This window comes from Pogona vitticeps, chromosome 1 (assembly GCF_051106095.1).
Source record: "Pogona vitticeps strain Pit_001003342236 chromosome 1, PviZW2.1, whole genome shotgun sequence".
NCBI classification, from domain to species: domain Eukaryota; kingdom Metazoa; phylum Chordata; class Lepidosauria; order Squamata; family Agamidae; genus Pogona; species Pogona vitticeps.
The window spans coordinates 56,089,071-56,109,436 of record NC_135783.1 but is presented as its reverse complement, the minus strand read 5'-3'; the positions used below and the strand labels follow the sequence as shown (position 1 = coordinate 56,109,436).

General features: G+C 40.6%; 1 protein-coding gene across 1 annotated transcript in view; it reads left to right on the top strand.

Moving 5' to 3' along the window:
• The window catches only part of FMN2 (formin 2), a 245,110-nt gene that overhangs the window by 209,489 nt on the left and 15,255 nt on the right, over positions 1-20,366 (top strand). Inside the window, exon 16 of the mRNA XM_020787324.3 lies at positions 15,812-15,961. Coding sequence (XP_020642983.3) covers positions 15,812-15,961 — 150 coding nt within the window. The remainder of the gene's footprint in view (positions 1-15,811; positions 15,962-20,366) is intronic.

Here is a 20,366-nt window from a genome sequence, read left to right as displayed (position 1 = left end):
ACCTGGCACTTTCCATTTTAAATCTTCATTACTAACTACGTCAGAACCTGTGAAATACTTGATGCAGTAAAGTAGAAAACACATTTTGTTTCAAAGGGGATACAAAGAGCTGATCAAGCATGTATGTCAGCATTTTCATTTTCAACAAGCAGTGAATTTTCAGGGCTCCAGCCAAAGATCTCTATTAGCAGTACTATTGAGATGCTTTTCATCCCTGGAGATGGCATGGTTTGAATCTGAGAGCTCCTCCATGTAAATATTGGGTGAACTACCACTGAGACAACAGTTCAGTGGTAGTTCACCCAATATTACATTTACATTACAGTGGTGAAACATGAAGTGTGTAATGATCAGCTTCAGCATCCTAGCTGTATGTGTATTGATGGTGGGGGAGGCAGATCCCATTTTTAGGACAAGAGAAAATATTACTTAAAAGAAATGGTTGTCTTATTAAGAACAGCTCTGTTGTAGTCTTATTAAGAACAGACTTGCCCTTGTTATTAAGGACAGTCTCATTAAGAGCAGTGTTTTAAATTGAACTGTTTATTACTAGAAGGTTCCTTTCTGTGAAATGAGATTGAAGATGTTAAATGAGGCTTCAGAAACTCAGCAAGTTGCTAAAAACACCTCCAAAACTTTTCCTGCATTGTGTGTCAGAATCAATTGAGATCTCAAACAACAGTAATCTCTGGAATAAAATAACTTTGAAAATTCATCACTTGCTTCTCTGACCCACCTAAATTACTTAACTAGTTTTAATCTTTAGATAATCACTTATATCCTGTTTAACATCACTTCTTAACTAACCCTCAGTCTTAAGAGAAATTGAAAATGATTACTTTTTGTCTTGGATTTAGTGAGAAAGCATTACTAAGGCATATAATCATCTGGTTTTGGGGAGAGAGGGATCAGAGATAAAAACAGTTAAGCAATACTGGTATGCATAATGTTACATTTACATTTAAAATTTCCAAAGAAAGAAAGGGTGGGGAGATTCCCCAGGTCTCTTTTGGCAGAAGGTCAGAAAGATTAAAAGTGTGACTTCCTTTCTAACACAGAAAGTATATATCTTGTCCATTTACATCTTATTTGAAAATCATAATCTGTTTCGTAGGTTCCTATTCTATGTGTTGCCTATAAATAGTACTCAAAGCAACTATAACAACAAAATAAAGAACTGAAATTAAAACATAAAAGCAAATCAGTTAAAATGCATGAATTGAAAGAATGAATAACCCTCTCCAGTTAAATCTTCATAGCAAACAAGTCACCTTGAAAAGGTAAAAGCATCTCTGGATAAAAATATTTTCCCTGCTGATGGAAACTGTGAAAATGTAGCTAGACTGATTTTCATGGAAATGGTATTCCTGAACTTGGTAACAACCACCAAAAAGCTACTTTTTTAATTCTCATCAAATGTACTACCAGTGATGATCGGATTGAAAAAAAGGGCCTCTCCCAAGAATCTGAACCAACTTGGAAAGTTCATATGAGAAAATAAATTTCTTCAGTTATGAAAGTTATTCAGGGCTTTACAAAGCATAATTATCACTTAGAATTATTAATTAGTTATAACCTATTGGTTGAAATCATGCTTTGTTACACATGTGGAAGACAAACAACATTACTTCTCTCTCTCTCTCTCTCATACAGGTGTCTCCGAACTTTTCAGTATGAGGGCCACATCATATATTTTACATATTTTCAAGGGCCAAAGGAGGGAAGTGGGATCCAAGCGATTCCCCCACCCCCACTGTCTTTACAAAGACAGTAGGTGAGGGGGATTGCTTGGGTCCTCCTTCCCTCCTCTTCCTATGCCCAGGCGGGATAAAAAGGCATGGTGGGCTGGATGTGGAGTTTGGAGACCTCTGCTCTAATAGACAGATAAAGATAGAGATCCTGCCTTTTTCCCAAACATGGCCCACGGCAGCTTGCAGAATTTAAAAAAAAGGCAATATTAAAAGGTAAAGGCAGTATATTATTACGATATTTTTTAAAAAAGAATTTAATGTTTCAAAACTAGTAGATAAAAACAGTACTAAAAAGCACATTTTAAAAAGCACAGAACAATCCCCATTTTAAAAGCCTGTCTTGGAAAGAGTCACATGTTCCTTATTATGACCCCTGGCTGGTAGTCTGATTGAAGTGTTCTAGAAAGCTGAACTTTCTTAGGATTTTTCAAAAGAATTCCCAGAAAGAATGTGTTATAATAGTCCGAGTGAGATATAACTAAGGCATATGTCACCATGACCAAGTCTGGCATTTCTAAGAATGGCATACTGACTTTAACTAAGCAGATGTAGCTCTGGCCACTGTTAAAGCCTAGACCTCCTGTTTCAAGGCTGATTCCAGGAAGACACCAATATTGAAAACCTGAGTCTTCAAGACACTATGATCTCTGATGCTCATTCCAACTGGCCAGGAGCACCTCTATCTTATTGAGAAGAAGTCCCCACCCTGACCCCCAGTCCAGTGCATTGCTGATTAATTTCAAATAAAAAAATAAAATTTTATACTGTAATTGTCTAGTATTTGTGTTTATGTGCCAGTTGCACTCTGAGAATTTGCAGTAACCAGACCACTTAGCATCAGTGGTCCTCCAACACAAACCTAGTGCAGGCTTCTTTTAGCCTGTGTTCAGTGATAGATGGAAGGACAATGAACTTTAGAAATGACTGCTCATCATAAGTGTCATTTTATTTTTCAGTTGAGAAATTGTGTGTCTTTCCTCTCACTGTTCATTTTACATCCTGTATGTAATGTGTTTGGTGTATGGAATGGAGTGAAACAATGTCATTTGCAATTTAGAAAATGCAGGATTATATAGTATCTCATAACAAAAGCAAAGAGAAGGTGATGCCACTTGTTAACAAAAACTGAAACTTTGCCTAGTTCTGTCACTAACATGTAAGTTCCTTCGCATCCTTGCTGCGGGGTGTAAGGCTCTTCCAGGAGATGCTAAGTTCTAGTTCCTGCCCTCACAACGGCGCAACAGCTTCTTTGATGCTGCTGTACTAGTGCTTCCTCTCCAATGTGTGTGCTTCATACGCCCAGTTCCCTGTGCTAGATTTGCACAAGGGCAAGAGCAACACATTCTGGAGAACCAAAATGAAATCCGCAGCAAAAATATGAGTATGAATGCTAGGAATACAGTGCCTGAAATTCAGTAGCATAACTTACATGGCATAAAGCTGATGATGGGAAAGCTGTCCCAGTGGCAATGGTTTCCATTAATTAAGTACGTCCCGGCGCACACACCCTACAGCCCCCAACAGCTTCACTAAAATGAAAGGGATCCCAAGGGATTCTTGGGACCTTTGGCTGGGAGAAAGGTAGGAAATATTTAATTTCCAAAAAAACCACCGTGGCCAATCACATTACCAGCCTTACTTGCTTTCTTCTCTGTTCATGTCAAAGGAATTTCAGTGCAATTAATAAATTAATCATATAATTTTCACCGTGCATGCTGTAAGTTATTGAATGGATGGGAGGGGGCAGAGTGTTTCAAATTCTGACTAGTTTTCTGACCCTTTCAGCAAAATTTGGGTAATGGAAAAGAATTAGTAACCTCAAATTCAGTAAGTGTGCTGGGGGACTGAGTTTGCTCCACTAGTCCTCTGTCAAGTAGTCTCTTCCTGACCCCCAAGTGTACATAACTGGGTTGGGCTGCTCACTGTCTATTAGTGCTGTCATGTCTTCAGCACAGGCTTGCGCCACCATGCACAAGGCTTCATTTTAAGGCTTGTACTGCTGGCTGCTCACCAAAGGCTGGATGTCCCAAGCCCCTCCTGCTGCCACCTCTGGTGCTCCTTTTGTTGCTTGCACCTCTAGTGCCGTCATTGGGTACATGTGGAGACTGGGCACCTTTCTGGTCTCCATAAGATAGGTGATAGAGGTGATGATCCCAGTGGGCTTAAGATGGGAATTCACATCCTCTCCTCTTGGCCATGTGGACCTCTGTTGTGCAGCAACGAGTAGTCCACCTGTCCAGAGGCACAGAAGATAGGGGTCCAGCTATTCTTCCTCTTCTCTCCATTCTGTAGTCTGAGTAAGTGCCTCCTCCCTCTTCCTCTCCCCCCTCCTCGATCCCTAACTCCTGCCCAATGGACCTAGTCCTCACTGAGGTGGGTCTCATTGTTCTCTTCTTGTCCTCCACCTTCCTGGGGTCCAGGTGCCATAGTTTCCAGCAGATATTCTAAGACAGTGGTCCCCAACCTTCGGCCTCCAGATGTTCTTGGACTACAGCTCCCAGAAACCTTCACCACCACTTCTGCTGGCCAGGATTTCTGGGAGTTGAAGTCCAAGAACATCTGGAGGCCCAAGGTTGAAGACCACTGTCCTAAGGTACATAAGGCAAGGATGGATGACTAACTGGAGCCAGCTGTAAGGGGGTTAAGGCTAACCCCCTTACAGCTCTGTTGAAACTCTAGGTGGCAGGCAGCTAGACCCTGGCAGGGCATGAAATAAACAAACCACAGGTTTAATGGAAATTAAGTTGCCATTGATTAGAATGTAATAAGCTTCAGATAAATACCCAAAACCTCACATCGGCTGACCAGCCTGCCAAGTGTTGAATCCCCCCATCCTCACTCCCATGAGATAACAGATAACAGATAGCAGGGTCTTGTTTGTCACATGAATGTGGTGCCTTGGTGGTCTGCCATTTGAGGTGAAGTCAACCCCTACCTACTCCTGGGCCAGGCAGACCCTGGATACCTTCACCCTAAGTGTCAATCTGTGGAATTCTTAAATGGGGATATGGGCCCGCTGGCCTGATTACCATCCGCTGTGTCCTGCCCGATGCTAAAAAAATCACTAATATCAACCAAGCACAACAAAATGGTGACAAAAGATCCCAACTGAGTGATGGCCCTTACCATAAATAAAAAAATATTTTAGTTACCTCATGTCTGCAGTTGTCTGATCAAGGAATAGTTTGGTGGGTTGAAGCTCCAACTGAAACTGTGGTTGAAGTCTGAGTCAATAGCCTATTTATGCCCCAGTCATGAAGCCAATCAAAGCCTGCCTCTGTCAGGTCCATGCCTGGAAACAATGTCTTTCCAGCCAGCCCTAGCCTTCCCACTACCTGGCCTCTTGCATGTGGATCCTGCTGCATTTGGGGAGTCTCAGGGGATTATGGATGCCAGTTGTTATCATATGGCTGCCATTGTTACAGCCAGTATTCCTTCCATGTGTACCTTGTCACTGGGGTAAGTCCAAGGACCTGTGTTTCTTACAGTTTTTTTAGTCAAAGACTCTACCGTACACAAACTCTTCCTGAATAAAAGAAGACTCCTTTCCTTTTGAGAAGCAAGGCACCAAAGAAGCACAGAGCAATAGCTGATAGGCTTCTTTTTAAAAAGGTGCAAGCAACCCTTCTGACGCTTCTAATTCCTCTGATGCTTCTCATCTTTCAAAATCAGTGCAACAAACCAGCCTCCATTGTTGTGTTGTGCAATTTGTGGTAAATGAATCAAAACATTGAGTTAATTTGTACAGTTTTGCTAAATCTTCATGAAGAAGCATTCTTGCTGTCTTGTCTTTTTATTCAACATCCTTGTATGTGAAGATTTGCCTCCCTAATATTACTTGTCAAATTCTGGAAGCAGCTGGGAGTTAATGTCTTGGTTGTTTTTTTTTTTCCCAGACAAAGAAATGGCAGATACTGTTTTGAAACTAAGGACTGAGATTTGTTAAGGAAGGTGGAGCCATCTGCTTGGACAGCACAGTTAAAGTCAATCAGTGCCAAATACGGATATTATTTTAGGCAGGCAACACAAAAGGGAAGTCTGTCTTTCTTCAGTTGTAACTTAATACCTGAAGACTATCTCCTCCATTAGAACCAGACCACCAAGGAACATCACTTTCAGAGATTCTCCTCTCAGTGACCCAGCCTTCTCAAGCTAGGCAGGTGACCAAAGGAAGGGCAGGCTTTTCTGTGGTTTTACTCAGTTTGTGGAGACTCTATGTTATCTTGGTGGCATCAAGCCAAGTCCATCCTGATTTCCTGCATCCTTTAGTGTTTGGGGTTTTTGTGGGTTTTTTGGAGACTCCTTTGACGGTCATTAAGCTGTTGCTTTTAGCTTTTATTTTTCTGCTTACCTACCAGTTCTATGATTTTTATTTCTCTGGTATAATTTTCAAGTTGTACTATATTGTATTGTTATTTTTATAACCTACCTCAAGACTATTCAATATTTACAATATTTTGTAAATATTGTATTTATGTGTTTGTTTGTTTGCTTAAAATATTTCCCTTAAAAAGGGCCCAAGGTGATTTAAATTATTTTTAATAATATTTAAAGCTAAAAAACAGTAAGTATATACATAGTAAAAAGGATCAAACAAACACTACAGTGAAAAACAGGAAACAAAAGCAACACCAAAAACACATTCAAAGCAGTAAGGCACAACAATCAATTTAAATGTCCCACTTAGGCAGCCAGTCACAAAGGGAAAGGTTTCCTGAAGAAAAAGTTCTTGGTCTGCTTGCAGAAGAATAACAAAGATTAGGCGTCCTGTGGGAGGAAGTTCCAAAGTCTAGGAGCAGCAACAGAGAAGGCCCTGTCCTGTGTCCCCACCAAATGCATATGTGAAGGTGGTAGGGCCGAGAGAAAGGCCTCTCCAGATGCTCTTAACAACCAGGGAGTCTCATAAAGGAAGACAGCACTGACTCAGCCTAAATTATTTCATCTAATCCTAACATAAGGAACCTTTTCTATCAGAATCTGATGAATTCTTACACACACCCTGGATTCAAAATTAAGTCTTTGTATCTAGAGGCGCTATGTCCTAGGAGTGCAAAAACCTTGGCTGAATACTGGAAATATATTCAGATTTATAAAGAGGCAAAACACATAAAATTCAGAAAACTTTGCATGGAATGTAAGTTTAGAGGCCAAAACATGAACAATCAGAATATGAAACTTCTAATCATGGAGCATAAAAGTTACACTGAAAGTATTTTCTTAGTATTTGTGCATTTTCTGAATTTCTTAAAAATGTCCGTGTTGGAATTCTGTTTGGCAGAAGTATAATTGTGAATTGTGGTGAATTGCTAGTAAACAACAAGATGCCAGGCATTTTGTGAGGCAAACTCCTAACTGCTCAACAGGCGTGCCCTAATGATATGACAAGTGCCTCATTAGTTAGCAGCAATTCACTGTGGTAAATTTAACACAAGTAAATGACCAACAGGATTCTGGCCAGAGATTAGCTTTAGGTTCTACACTTAGAGGTCGTCTTGTACTTCACTTTTGTTTTTCTTTATGGAAGGGGGAAATGCACAAACACCCTGGTATGAAGTATAATCCTCTCTTCATTTGTACAATGTCTCAGAAACCAGGCATGATTTACAAAACTTCATTTTCATGCTGAGTTTCATGGACTAGGACACCGGAGAGCTAGGTTCAAATCTCTCCCTGGCCATGGAAGTTCATTGGAAAGCAGCAAATGTAAACCACGTCTTGAACATCTCACCCACATTGAGAACTCTATTTGATTTGCCCTACCGTATTTGCCGGCATACAAGATGACTTTTTTGGCCCAAAAAAACATGCCTCCAAGTGGGGGGGTCGTCTTGTACACCGGGTGCACTTCATTTGGGCCAGGAAGGAGCCGCCACTGCAGTTGAGTGAGTGACGCAGGGCCGCGCTGGCCGGGGAGGAAGGCAGGCAGGCAGGCAGGCAGTCGGTCCAGATGGAGGGAGGGAAGCAGAGACGGCCATGCCTGAGCGGCTGAGCCAGCTGCGTGCTCGCTCACCCGCCACCCGCCCGCTTCCCCTGTTCCTCCTCCTGCCACCACCCACGCAGCCTCTTCCCCTCTTCCTCACTCTCTCGCTGCTGAGCCAGCTGAGTGCTCGCCCGCCACCCGCCCGCTTCCCCTCTTTCTCCTCCTCCTGCTGCTGCCTGCGCAACCTCTTCCCCTCTTCCTCGCCCTCCTCCCTGCCGGTCATGAACTTCCAGGGTGGGCCCGGGCAGAGCCCCAGGCAGCCACCGCCGGCGCCACAGCAAAACCATCCACTATATATTTTGAGTGGAAATGTTGGGGGGTCGTCTTATACAGCCAGTCACCTTGTATGCCGGCATATACGGTAATTGGAACAACATTTCATGCTAGTTTTCTATGTGGAAGAATTTATTTTTGTGGGAGACCATTTCAAAATACAGTCTCCCGCATACTGTCTGAAATTAGCAAGATCTGTACTATGTTCTTCTACTGCATGTGTACACTAGCCCTTGCTTTTAATGTGCCCACCTCTTCCAAGAATGTGGCTGGATAGCTCAGTGAGATGGAGCAGTTGGGTCAGGAGGAGTCTGGTTCTCCACTGTGCCTTGGAGGCGAAAAGCCAGCCTGTGTGGTCTTGAGCAACTTGGTTCCAGAGTGCCTCCAGAAGAAGGGAATGGTGAATCACTTCTGAACAATCTATATCTAGAAAACCCAGGAAAGTGTTATCACAAGTTAAAAACAATTTGATAGGACATAATTATTAATTATTTCTTTTCAAAGAGGTGAAGATCATAACTCACATTGTTCCTGATTTTCTTCTCCCGCCAGCCCTGTGAAATAGTGGCCAGAATCCCACTGATAAATTTCGCTTACAGAACTGAAATTATGTATGCTCTGACAGGATGTTGTGGCTAATTAATGAGGTGCTGCTTGCATTCTTGGGAATACGCCCATGTTTGTGGGTTCTCGGTTACCTTTGGGCATTTCTCTCTTAGGTGATACAAATGAGGATTCAGAATTATTAAATAAAGAATTTTTATTAACAGAACTGTTTAAATCTTCTTTGTTACGAACAATTGAACTTTGTATAGATAACTGGGGAGGAGAACTCTCCCAAAACCACAACGATGATTTTTCTTCATTTAAGTCCTTCAATAATAGGTTTTTGTTTTTTCCTCTTCCTTCGTCGGTTGCCTCAGGAAGTTGTTGCGGATCACACACAAGGTCCCGCAGCACGGGTGACGGGCCCACTCTCCCTCTCTCAACACTTCTTTCTCTATCATCGGGTCTGCATGATGTACCAACCGGGTAGGACCTTGATTCCTGGGATAAACCAGCACCGTCCATTCTTCTGGACTGAGGCCAGGAATGATGGGTCTTAGTTTACTCGAAGTCGGGCTCTCTGACTCCACTTTAACACTATCGGCCAAGGGTCTCTTTACCGGCACAATGAAAACCTGAGCACCACTGTTAGCTCTGTCCGTTGCTGCCTCTCTGAACACTGTGTTTTTTTCCGTCTCTTTGGATGAAGTTCCTTCCTCGGTGGTCAGGAACACATCCACCTTTTCCCTTTCGTGGTTCTCCTCCCTCCCCTCTCTTGCCCCGGTCCCAACTAACTGCCTTAACTGATTTTTTTCCTTCCGGAATCTTCGGTCTCGAGCCCTCACTGCTTCTGGCGCGCGACCTTCTTCTTTCTCCTCTGATGGCGCTCCTGTCTCTGCTATCTCCTGCATCTGCATATCTATGCGAGCCCTTTGAGGGGACAGCACACTCTTTGATGTTTCCTCAGTCTCTTCCTCACAGCCCAGTCATATAATTAAGCTTGTACACTGCAACTAGCATCTTGATAATTGGTAGAAATTTGCTATGGGAACTGACATGATTGCACTTGCGAACAATTGGCTTCCGGTTATCATGGATGATCAGGGATATTAACCAGGGTCTCCCTTTAGTTGTAGAAATAAGACTTTGACCACTGCACTTGCTCCAGATATTGCCACACTTCAGGAAACAGTTACAGAACACAAAGCCATTTCTGTAATGATAATAAAAACCTCTGGAATTTACTTGGCACTATCTTGTTTTGTTTTTCTTTTCCTTTTTTTGGCACAATCTGTTGTATTTACATGAGCTTCTCTGAGTAGGATGTTGCTTGGGGGTTGTCATCTTGAGGTCTCTCCCTACTGCTTCATTTCGCTGTAGGCTAATTTGCAGCTTTGGTTTGTTTGGAGTTTGAGGGTGAGCTTCTTGTTTTTCCTCTTTTTCCTTATTTCAGTTATGTTTTCTTGTAATTTGTTGCTTTATATTTTATTGTCGCACCATGTTTTTAAAAGCCAAGATCAGCCTCTTTGAAGACTGTTTTCAGAAAAAAGTAAGGAAGAAATGTTTAAAGTAAGTTAATTAAATGAATATTTAAAAATTGTGGTGATACACCTCTGGTGGGGTACGTGTTGCATAACTGCCTCAGAAAACCAAATAACATGAAATCATGGAGAAAGACCGTCTTCACATATTGTACATAGTGAAGGATATTTAAATCCTTGATGGAGAAAGGTCCGAACCTCTTTGAAAACTTTGCGTTTAGCCTCTGCCCTCCATAAACAAAACAGTGGTGTGAACAACCATTGACTTGTTTTTAAGCAGGATTGAAAAGTCATGCTAGCTGGAGCAAAGCTGCTGACCTTTGATGCCTTTGTTAATCCCTGACAGCAACCTCTCCTCCCCCACCACCACACCCCCTCCTCTATGAGTGCTGGGGAGGATACTTAGGTACAACAGGACTCTTTGCTCAGGCATCTTTGAGATAAGCATCTCTGAGAGCTTTACAAACAATACACTGGCCTGACCAAAGCCTCTCTTCATTAGTAAGTGTTCCCAATTCACTGATAAAGAAGTTGAAGTGCAGCGACATTGTGACCTCACCAAAGTGACGTTGTAATTAATGAACACATGACTAGAACTGTGGGCAGGCTTGGCTGCCAGTTTTGTCACTTCCCCCTGAGTACACAATCACAACATCACACTCTCATTGTTCGACTTTTCTGCTCTTGCTCTCTCTCAACCTGTTTTGACTTCATTTTGCCTTTTATGGGGGGCTTCATTAAAACTGTGTTGGTATTAATGGTTATGGATGGAAACATCACTCTGTAGCAGATCATATTCAAGGTTAATGAAAGAAGAGTGTGCTTAATAAAAGTTTCATGGAATTCACAAAGACAGTTATTCCTTTATTTGCCTTTGCACTTTAATATTGTGCAAAAAAAACCCCCTACACACATAAGGTTCACTAATTTATAGGGTCACTTGCAACTACAACAACATTTCTATTTTTTAAGTGCACATTCAATTAACCCTTTGAAATTCTGCATATTTTTAATTAAAGTTCTGGACTTTGGAGACATTTCACCCGTCTCTACCTGCCAGCCAAATGGCATCTCTTAGTAGATTTCTCCTTCCATGTTTATAAAGCACTAAAGCTAGCATTCTAGGAAGAACTGTGCAGCAGGTCTTTAGAGAGAAACTAGACACATCTTTTGAATCTTTGGACCTGCCTATATCTAGGGAACTCATAGTCTGGTTTTGCCTCCGTCCCAGCAGCTTACAATTTTAAAAAGTAAACCATTTTGTCATTAAAATACAAAGAGAAAACAGCAGCTGTGAAGAGTCGATTCACTGAAAGCAAAGAAAGACAAAGCAAGCTCTCTGATGTTGTCTGCAGGGCTAAGGGTGCTATTCTTCAAGTCTCCTGGTCTCAGACTTTAGGGGTTTAAGAACATTACCTCAGCATTTTGAGCTGCACCCAGGAAGAAACTGGAAACCTAGATATGTGGTATGTCCCAACAAGCAAGGACCAGTGATCATTCTTGAGACTGTAAAGGTTGCTACATTTTGTTGTTGTTGTTGTTGTGATGGACAGTTCAGTAACCATTCCTGTCCATCACAATGGAACCCTGATTTAACTACCAATGGTTGAACAGAAGGGGCGGAACCAAAGCAGTATAAGAGGAGAATGGAGATCAGTTAAAGGTCAGTTAGAGTTAGGGATATGAGTTAGAAGTTAGAGTTAGGGACTTCAGTTAGGAATATCAGTTGGATAGAAGCAGTTTAGGTAGTTAGGACCAGAAATATGTTAGAGAAGAGTAATAGATAGAGAATAAGATAAGAAATGAATGAATACCTTGATTAAAATGGTTCTTCATAAGCAAATATAAATGTTATCAAAGCACAGTTTATTGATTGAATAAAATAAGACCATCCATGGTTCACTTTATATGATTTACTGATAAACACATGACTAAACATTGTTATATTGGATAACTGTGATTTAAGAGTCGTTTTTGATAAAGTGAGGAATAAATCCTCTGGTGACAGCAGAAAAGGGTTGAAAAGTAAATGTCATGCCCGAAACTGAACCTGGGTTGTATGGAAGAACAAACAGGGGAATTGGGGGTGTGTGACAGTTGTTAACGAAAAAATGAGTTTAGCTTAAAGGGGAAGTTTGGAAAAGCACACAGTATTTTTAAAATATGGGGCAGTACAGGGGCCCCAGGGTGATGGCCGCCTGGCCTTATAAAATTGCCCTCAACTCCCTCCAGGGGCATAAGGAGACTTCTTGCATATGCACACAAATTTCAAAATTTTTAAAAAATGTGGACATGGGCATCCTGGAGAGACTGCATGTGACCCCTGGCTACATATTCCTGCCTGCTCTAAACCTTCTCTTCAGCCCATGTGTTGCAAACTATGATAAATAACAATAATAGTTAATGTGCTCTCTGACTTACGATAGCCCTTTCAGGGTTCTCCAAGTTTAGAATAGTCAGAATTTGTTTGTTTGTTTGTTTGTTTCCACCCCGCCTTTCTCCTTAAAAGGACCAGGGACAGTTTACTGTTCCCTCCTTCAGGAAATGCCCTGGGACTGCAACTTGTCCAAGGCCACAAAGGTTGGTTATTCTCTGTGAGGCAATGTGGAGAATCAAATTCCTATAGCTGTGCACAAATGGCTTTTTGCAGTTGCCTACCTCCAAAGTAATTGGGAACCATTTCACAAAATTTTCCAGAGGGAGAACAACTTCAATAGTTTTCTTGAACTTGGAGCTCAGCAGCATCGGCGGTTGTAGTAGTTTCTGTCTTTTTTGTGAAAGTATGTTGTCCTTTTTACTTCTAGTACAGATGGCAATAGCAGCCGTATTGGTACTAGATTCTTACATCTGCCATAATGTCCCAAACCTAGCTTTGTTCCATGATATTGGATGGTGGTAAGAAAAAGGCAGCTACCACCAAAGAAAGATGAGAAAGTTCACTTCTGAGATCATTATCTGGGTGGAACAATTAAGAGACGCCTGCAAAATGTCAAGGTTGAGTAACTTCCCCATGGTCTCCCAAACCTAAATTTTTGAGGGGTAACATCTGTCCTTAATGCAGGTCCTCATAGTACTGCTTATTTCCCTACAAACCCTATGAGATGGAACTGGGCCTAATTTACTTGCATGTGCCCAAATCCTACCTGCATTCCTATCTCCTTTTCATCAGATTGTAAGGCTTTGTTTATTGTTTCGAGTTGCCAAGGATAGAATGAAAGAGGAACGTGGTGTTTTCTTTTTGTTCCTTGTCACTGTGTAGCTTCTCAAATGGAAAAAGGGATAATGGTCAGTGGCTTTCTTCCTAAATAAGTGAACTCTTCCTTCAGCAATAAAATTGTAAGATGCTACTAGTTTGATAGAGAGGAAATAGTACAGTATGCCTTTTCTCCCTCCAAATACATGTCTCTGATCTTTGCCCCCTCTCTGTATCAGAATAAACTTGTAGTATAACTATAAAGGCATGGGAAACGAAAGAATCCCTAACCTTGCATTTGTTCATCTGTTTCCTTTCTTTCTTTTTAAATAAATAGGCACTGTTGTGATGGTTTAACTACCATATATGGGAAACTTTCTCAGAACAAATGGAGGTGATTACTTTAAAGGCAACTTGCCTGGGCTTCTTTGATAAACAACTTAATTCCTCAGGAACCCTGCTTTTATGCCTGCTTGTTCTAAACCCCTATTCTTCCTGTTTGTATGTAAGTCACATTAGTATATTATTATTATTGACAATTTACTGATATCTGTTATTTAGTATTTCCAAACACATCCACTGCTGCAGATGTTTTTAGCCGGTGTCTTCATTATAACTTGTAGTTTGTTTAGGTAAAAAGAATTTGCTAGCTGTTAAATATCTGTGTGTGTCTAAACTACCTTTCTGTTGGTTCCCAGCAAGATTAGTGGCAAATCTCTGCAAAATCCTGCCTTGTCCCCTTTGATGCCATAGCATTCTTAACAAAAACCTTTACACCTCTAATAAATAGTTAGTACTATTTATCAAACTCGGTAAGCACCTATTTGTGGGGATTTCAGCCTAGTCTGGCTTCCTAATTGTTGACATGGCTTCAGATGAAGAATTATGGTTTATTGTTATCTTACACTGGAACATAAGGCCTGGAAGGGCTGTTTTCACTCTTGTGTTTCCTTGGGGGGAAAAAACTGTGTGTTGTGCTGTGAATCTACTGTCTCGTTCCTTGTGTAGTGCCAGACTTTATATGGCAAACACAGTTGTTGCATTTATAATGGTGTACAACAAAAACATGTCAAGCCTGGACAACATAAGCCCTCTTCAGATATATGTTGCTTTCACACTTATGGGGATGAATGGAGCCATGTTAGCTAGCTTGGCCACAGTGTTGGGTCAGAAAGTCTGATGCCCGAACAAATTCCTAAGAGCCCTATAGACCGTTATAAACCTCTAGGAAAAATCTCAAGCCTGTGTTCGAACAGCTGGCATTTATGCCTGAAATTCCACTGTGAACTAGACATTCTTTCCAGTCATATCAAAGTTTGGTATCAAAGTAAAATAAGTTTCTCCATTGTTGGAATGATTCCAAGCAACCTTAGCTTGTCTCTTTTTACAAGCTTAGTTTGTCTACATTGCTTCTATGGATAAAAATCCAAAAATATTTTGAGAAGTTACAAACACATACTGTATTAGTTACACAGAAATAAGTCATACAGCTATGAAAAACTGTGGGCACAAATGCTTTAAAAATAAAAACTAAACTTCAGTTGCAGGCAAATACTGTATTTAAATCAGATTTCAGTCCAAAATACAGGCACTTATAGACTTATGTATGTATAATCAAAAATCAGAGAATACGTACATCTCTAAAATACATCATTAAAAAGTGAAAAAGCATTATAGATTGAGCAGTTTTCAGCTTTAAGTATATTACTGGACGTACATAAAAATATTATGAGTGCTCACCCAGGCAAACCAATCTGATTCTATGAAAGAAAATCTATGTTGTTCTCATCTGTTCTGAAGTGCTGTTGCAAGCTGTGCTGCTACATGTTGCCACTCTTTATTGTGTAATGGCCAGTAAGTTATGTTAAAAAATACTGGCTGTGGGGAAGGGGGTTGCATAAAATATAAGCTTTTGTGCAAAATATCTCCATAGATTTTATTGGAAACAAAGTCCTGAAATTCAAGAACCGCACAAAAAGTCTCACAGGTGACAATCCTGTTCACTTATGTGACAGCATAAAGGCAGATTAAAATCAATCATGTGCCCCCCCCCATTTTGCCAATTTTCTGTGACATCACTAGCATATTGGTTGAGAAACTAGGTATACAAGCAGGAGTGTGACCAGGCACACAAAAGAGAGTCTCCTGCAGTGGAAATATTGTTGCATGATTGCATGTATGTGTGCTGATGTTACTCAGTTGGACTGTGGCCATAATCTCTCCTAGTAGGGTGAATTGTTTTTTTACTTCCCCCCTGCAAAAGTAAAAGAAGAGAAGTTTTGCCTCCTTAGTAGTGAAAAGTCAATATGTAAATAGTTGCAATGGTTTTCTTGAGTTAGAAAAATGAATGTGAGGCTGAAGAAATGAATGACACTTCTCATGACTCTCCTGGTGAGTCTCCAGGAGCATCGGGGCTATGTTTATGACAACTAACCTGCCCAAAGTATCAGCCATTCTTGATGCCTGGAAAAGGAATATTGTGCACTTTTGTGAAGAAAATAAATGCTATCTTTGTTTTGTCTGACAGCTTTCTAGAAACCGCCGCCTATTTCTGTATGAAAGCAAAAATGGGTGAGAAGGAGGTGTCCCTAAATGCTTTCTTCAGCATTTGGCATGAATTTAGTTCCGATTTTAAAGAGTTTTGGAAAAAGGAAAATAAGCTTATTCTACAAGAAAGGTGGGTAAATTCATTTTTAAAATGTCTTTAAACTTATTATAAATAATATGGCAATTTGTAATACATTCTTAATTCCTCTTAAGTGATGGATGACAGATTCCCCTTTAATGATGGGTCACAGATTCTCCCATTTGCCATTCAAGACTCCAGTATCTGCTTCCACACTAAAACCTGATAGAATGTGTGATGGGAAGATAAGTAAGAAACTTTTCCACCCAATGGGCTGGGGTTTCATTGCCCACATGGCAGCAGTGGGAGGGACATAGGGTACAGAGTGGAACCAAAAGGAAGCCATTGAGGCCTGATGTAATCCTTAGCAATGTGGAATTTTCCTTCTTACCCTAGAAAGCACAAGTCACTTTTACACATCTGCTCAGGAAAGAAAAACAATGTAAGAATTTTCAGGCATGTGAAGCACAGGCCAATTCTATGCGTATTCAGAAATAAGACCTAGAAGTAGGCACAAAGTGAAAAACAAACCAGGAAATTAATTTAAAAATCACTAAAATTTGTTGATTTGGACCGGTTCAGTTGGCCAAACTGAAGAACCTGAACTTTCCAAAACCAATGAATTTTTTTTGGTGATTTATGAACCTCTTGGTTTATTGCTCTCCCACAGCCTTTCAAAAAAAAAAAAATTAGATTTTTTTTTTTGTCCAGTCTCTCAGCCAGCGGAGGGCTTTGCACAGGTTCCCGCCTACCACCTGAGAGGTGAAGACATGTGCAAAGGCCGTCAGCTTGTGGCAGGGCAACAGTGGAGGAAAAGGGGCAGTGGCAGGAAAAGATAGAGGGGTAATGGGGAAAATGGGAAGAAGGTAGGGAAAGGTTATGAGGGTGGGGAGACAGCCAGGTTGTTGATTTTTTTAAAAGATAGCCATTAGGCTCTAAAAAAATTCCTGAACAAACCAACAAATCAATTTGTGGCTTGCTTGGGAAAAAATTGTAAATTTGTGATTTGTGTACTTCCACAAACCAAGATGAACTGCCCTTTTGGTGGTTCATGCTCATCTCTAATAAGACCTCATGTGGCAGCTTCCTGGAAATGCACATCTGAGTTCCATGCTTCACAGCTAATCAGTGCCTTCTGATCAGTCACTCATCTGAGATATAAACAGTGTACTGTTAATTCCCACATTTAAAGCTTTTCCAAAACTGTCATTCATGACAGTTTTGTCTTGCATTTGAGCAAAGAGAGCTGTTGTAAAATACTGCAATACCTCTGTGTGATGTGACAAGGAAACAAGACTGTATTAATCTCATTTTACAGCATTTGTACTGGAATGTTAGCATGTAGGGCTCATCCACAGAAAAGCAAACAGAAGGTGAGGGCTTTGGAAACCAAGTCCTGTGAGGAACTGTTGAAAGAGCTCAGCAGCCTGGAGAGGAGAAGATTAAGAAGAGACATGATAATACTCAAATATTTGAAAGGTTGCTATGCAAAAGATGAAGCAGACTAGTTACATACTACTCCAGAGGAGAGGGCTACAACATGTGGATTAAAAAGATAGAGGGACAGCATCTCACCGAATGTCAGGAGAAACTTCTAAACAGTAAATGCTCTTCACCAGATTGCCTTGGGACATGGTCAGTTCCTCCTTCCTCAAGGTCTTTAAAAAGAGACTGGGCAGCCATTGGCCATGGATGCTGTATTTGATCAACTCCCCCCTGAGTCTTCTCTGAAAAGGATGTTGGATTACATTGTTTCCAGGATCTTTCCAGCTTTATGACTGTCTGCCCAGTCAAAGGTACTGGCATCAACCTTTAGCAGCCTGGAATGTTGGTGGAAATATCACCTCCCCCTAGAAACATTTGCCAATATTAGTAAAAGAAGCCCTGCCTGAGCACCCATAAATAAGAGAAACGTGGCATAACTGAGTGAATCATCGATATAGTATTTTCTGTAGTTGTTCTGCTGCTGTGCAATTTAGTACACAATTTAAGTACATAAAAGTTTGCATTTTTAGGTTTCAGCAAGGTTTTGAGAGATGTAAGACTGGAATACTGTAGGATATTTTATTATTGCTATTTGTCACTATGTTATGTTGTATGTAGTGTTTTATTGCTGTCATAAACTACACTCGTCTTAATTGGATGAGGCAGGATATAAGTTTTTAATTGAAAGCAAATAGTAGTGACTGGCAGACCTGCTTTCCATCTGATTCGGTCAGTCCTGAAAATAAGAACCATGAGACCTGTAATACTTTGCTGTAAGTTCCTGTGAGTTAGAGTTTTCTTCATTTGGTGCTAAAGACTCTTCAAAGCTTAGGCCACAAAAAAGGTTCTTCAAAGATCATAGGTGCTATTGTTATGACAAACTAATACAGCTGTTCTCTTGAAACGTTTCTACCCTGAATGTAAGACTCCAAGGAGCTACTTTCTGTGAAACATGGTATGGTGAATTTCTGATGCCTTTCAGTCCCAGAAGCCTGAATAACTCTCAGATATCATTGAACTGTGATTCTCAGCTACTTTATTCAGTGTGGTCCTGAGTGATTCCTGTTGGCAACATAGCTTTGACCTCTTTGACCTCTCTCTCATTATTTGCCTACAAGAGGTGATCATTTGTGGTGTCTGCAAAGCACCTTTCCTTTGCTATCCATTGCTACAGTATGCACCTTCCATCATCATATGTGGAAAGCTTGATACCTGTCGAATTCCTAGCCCAACACTTTAATGTGTCTAGTGTGACTGCTTTACTGAAAGCTTGACTGAAGTGATCATCCTTCCAAAGCTATGTTCTATAGATTAATACAGTATATAAATGGCAATTGCAGCCTGTTGTGCTAAATTACTGCAACTACAGTTATCCAAGCACTCGTCATCAAAGTGTCAATCAGTGCTTGTTTTTGTATCAGATTATTACTAGATAACATTAAATGTTGCTTTAAATAGCCAAGCTGAAAAGCAAATAAGTGATGGAAATCTAGTTCACTGTTTTAGTGTGTATACTTGGACTTACCTTTGCAGTATAGGCATAGTCAATCTTGCTCTTGTATCCAAGGATCTCTTATGTAGAAGTACACCAAGAGGGAATGTGCTCCCGTTCATTTATATTCACTTGTTTCACCAGTAAGGCAACAGCTCTAGCTCTGTTGCTTGAGTGCATCAGCACCAACCACACATGGACAGCACTCTATGTGATACGCCTCTTCTGGCTTCAGGAAGCATCTCAGTTCCTGTTCTTAGCCAAATGAATGAATGAAGGGGGCTTGTCTGGAGAAATTATATATACCAAGTTTTGGAAATAAACTTTTCCGATTGGCACAGCTCGCGCTCTCTAAGGCAGTCCGTTATATCACTATAACAAAATATGGTTGCCATACTCACTGATAATGCTGTCTTGACTTGGAGGGCATGATTAAGTCTCTCCTCAGAGAATTCATCTCTCATAGTTTCTGGAGAATGTTGAATAGGCACATTTTAGTCATCGTTCATGTCCTGTTCATAGACATTTTCTTAAACCTACTAGAGAGATGAAGGTTTACCATTACAAATGCCATTAAGGAATGCTTAATCCATTTGGACTAGTGAGGAAAAAAATCCCACTTCTAACAATTGCATTAGAAGAGGTTAGCAAAGATTTCTTTTTCTTTTTCTGTTTTGTTTTTTGTCTAGGAAGTTAGGTGGGTAATTGTCAGTAATGATTGAAGGACAAGATATCCATCGATAGCTACAAATGATGATAATGATGATGATTGCCACTGCTATTATAAAGGCTCCTTTCAGTAATATACTTCAGATAAGTTTGTTTATCATATCATTTCTTTGTGATTAAACCTTTCAGTTTTACCCCAGTAAAGCAATGCAAGTTGAAGTCTTGAAGTTTTACTTCACTGCGTCAATATTGTGACAATCCATGTTCAAGGAGAATCACAAGGTAGTTTCTTTTCTTGTCTTCTCTTTAGCAGAAGCTGGACACTTTTCCCATTGACATCAGGACATCTAAATGTCACACCTGTCTGCATCTCAACTTTGCTTTGCAACCTTTGACCTTTTTCTCTTGCCAGAATTTTATTTTGAATGCAGACTTATAAAAACAAAAACAATCCAACCTGGTATGTGCCTGAATCTTTGGGTAACCAGATATTGCTTCTGTGAACAATGAGTAGCATTCCAGTCATTCATAATACATGAGGGTTTGCAAGGATTTTCTTAGCTCAACATCGACAACTACAGAGTGTGACTGCAGTCTCTTCTTTCAGTAGCCATAATTATTCTTCACTGCAGAGATTGCTGGCTAAGAGGGAGCCGTGTATCTTTCAAAACATGACAAGAACCCTAATGGCTCCTTCCAACATTTTCTATCCTTTCATCTTCTACCATTTCTCCATTGTTTTTGGCAGAGTGTGAATCGAAAAGGACAGCATGCTTCCTCTTGTAATGAACAGCTTATCTCGAGTTCCTG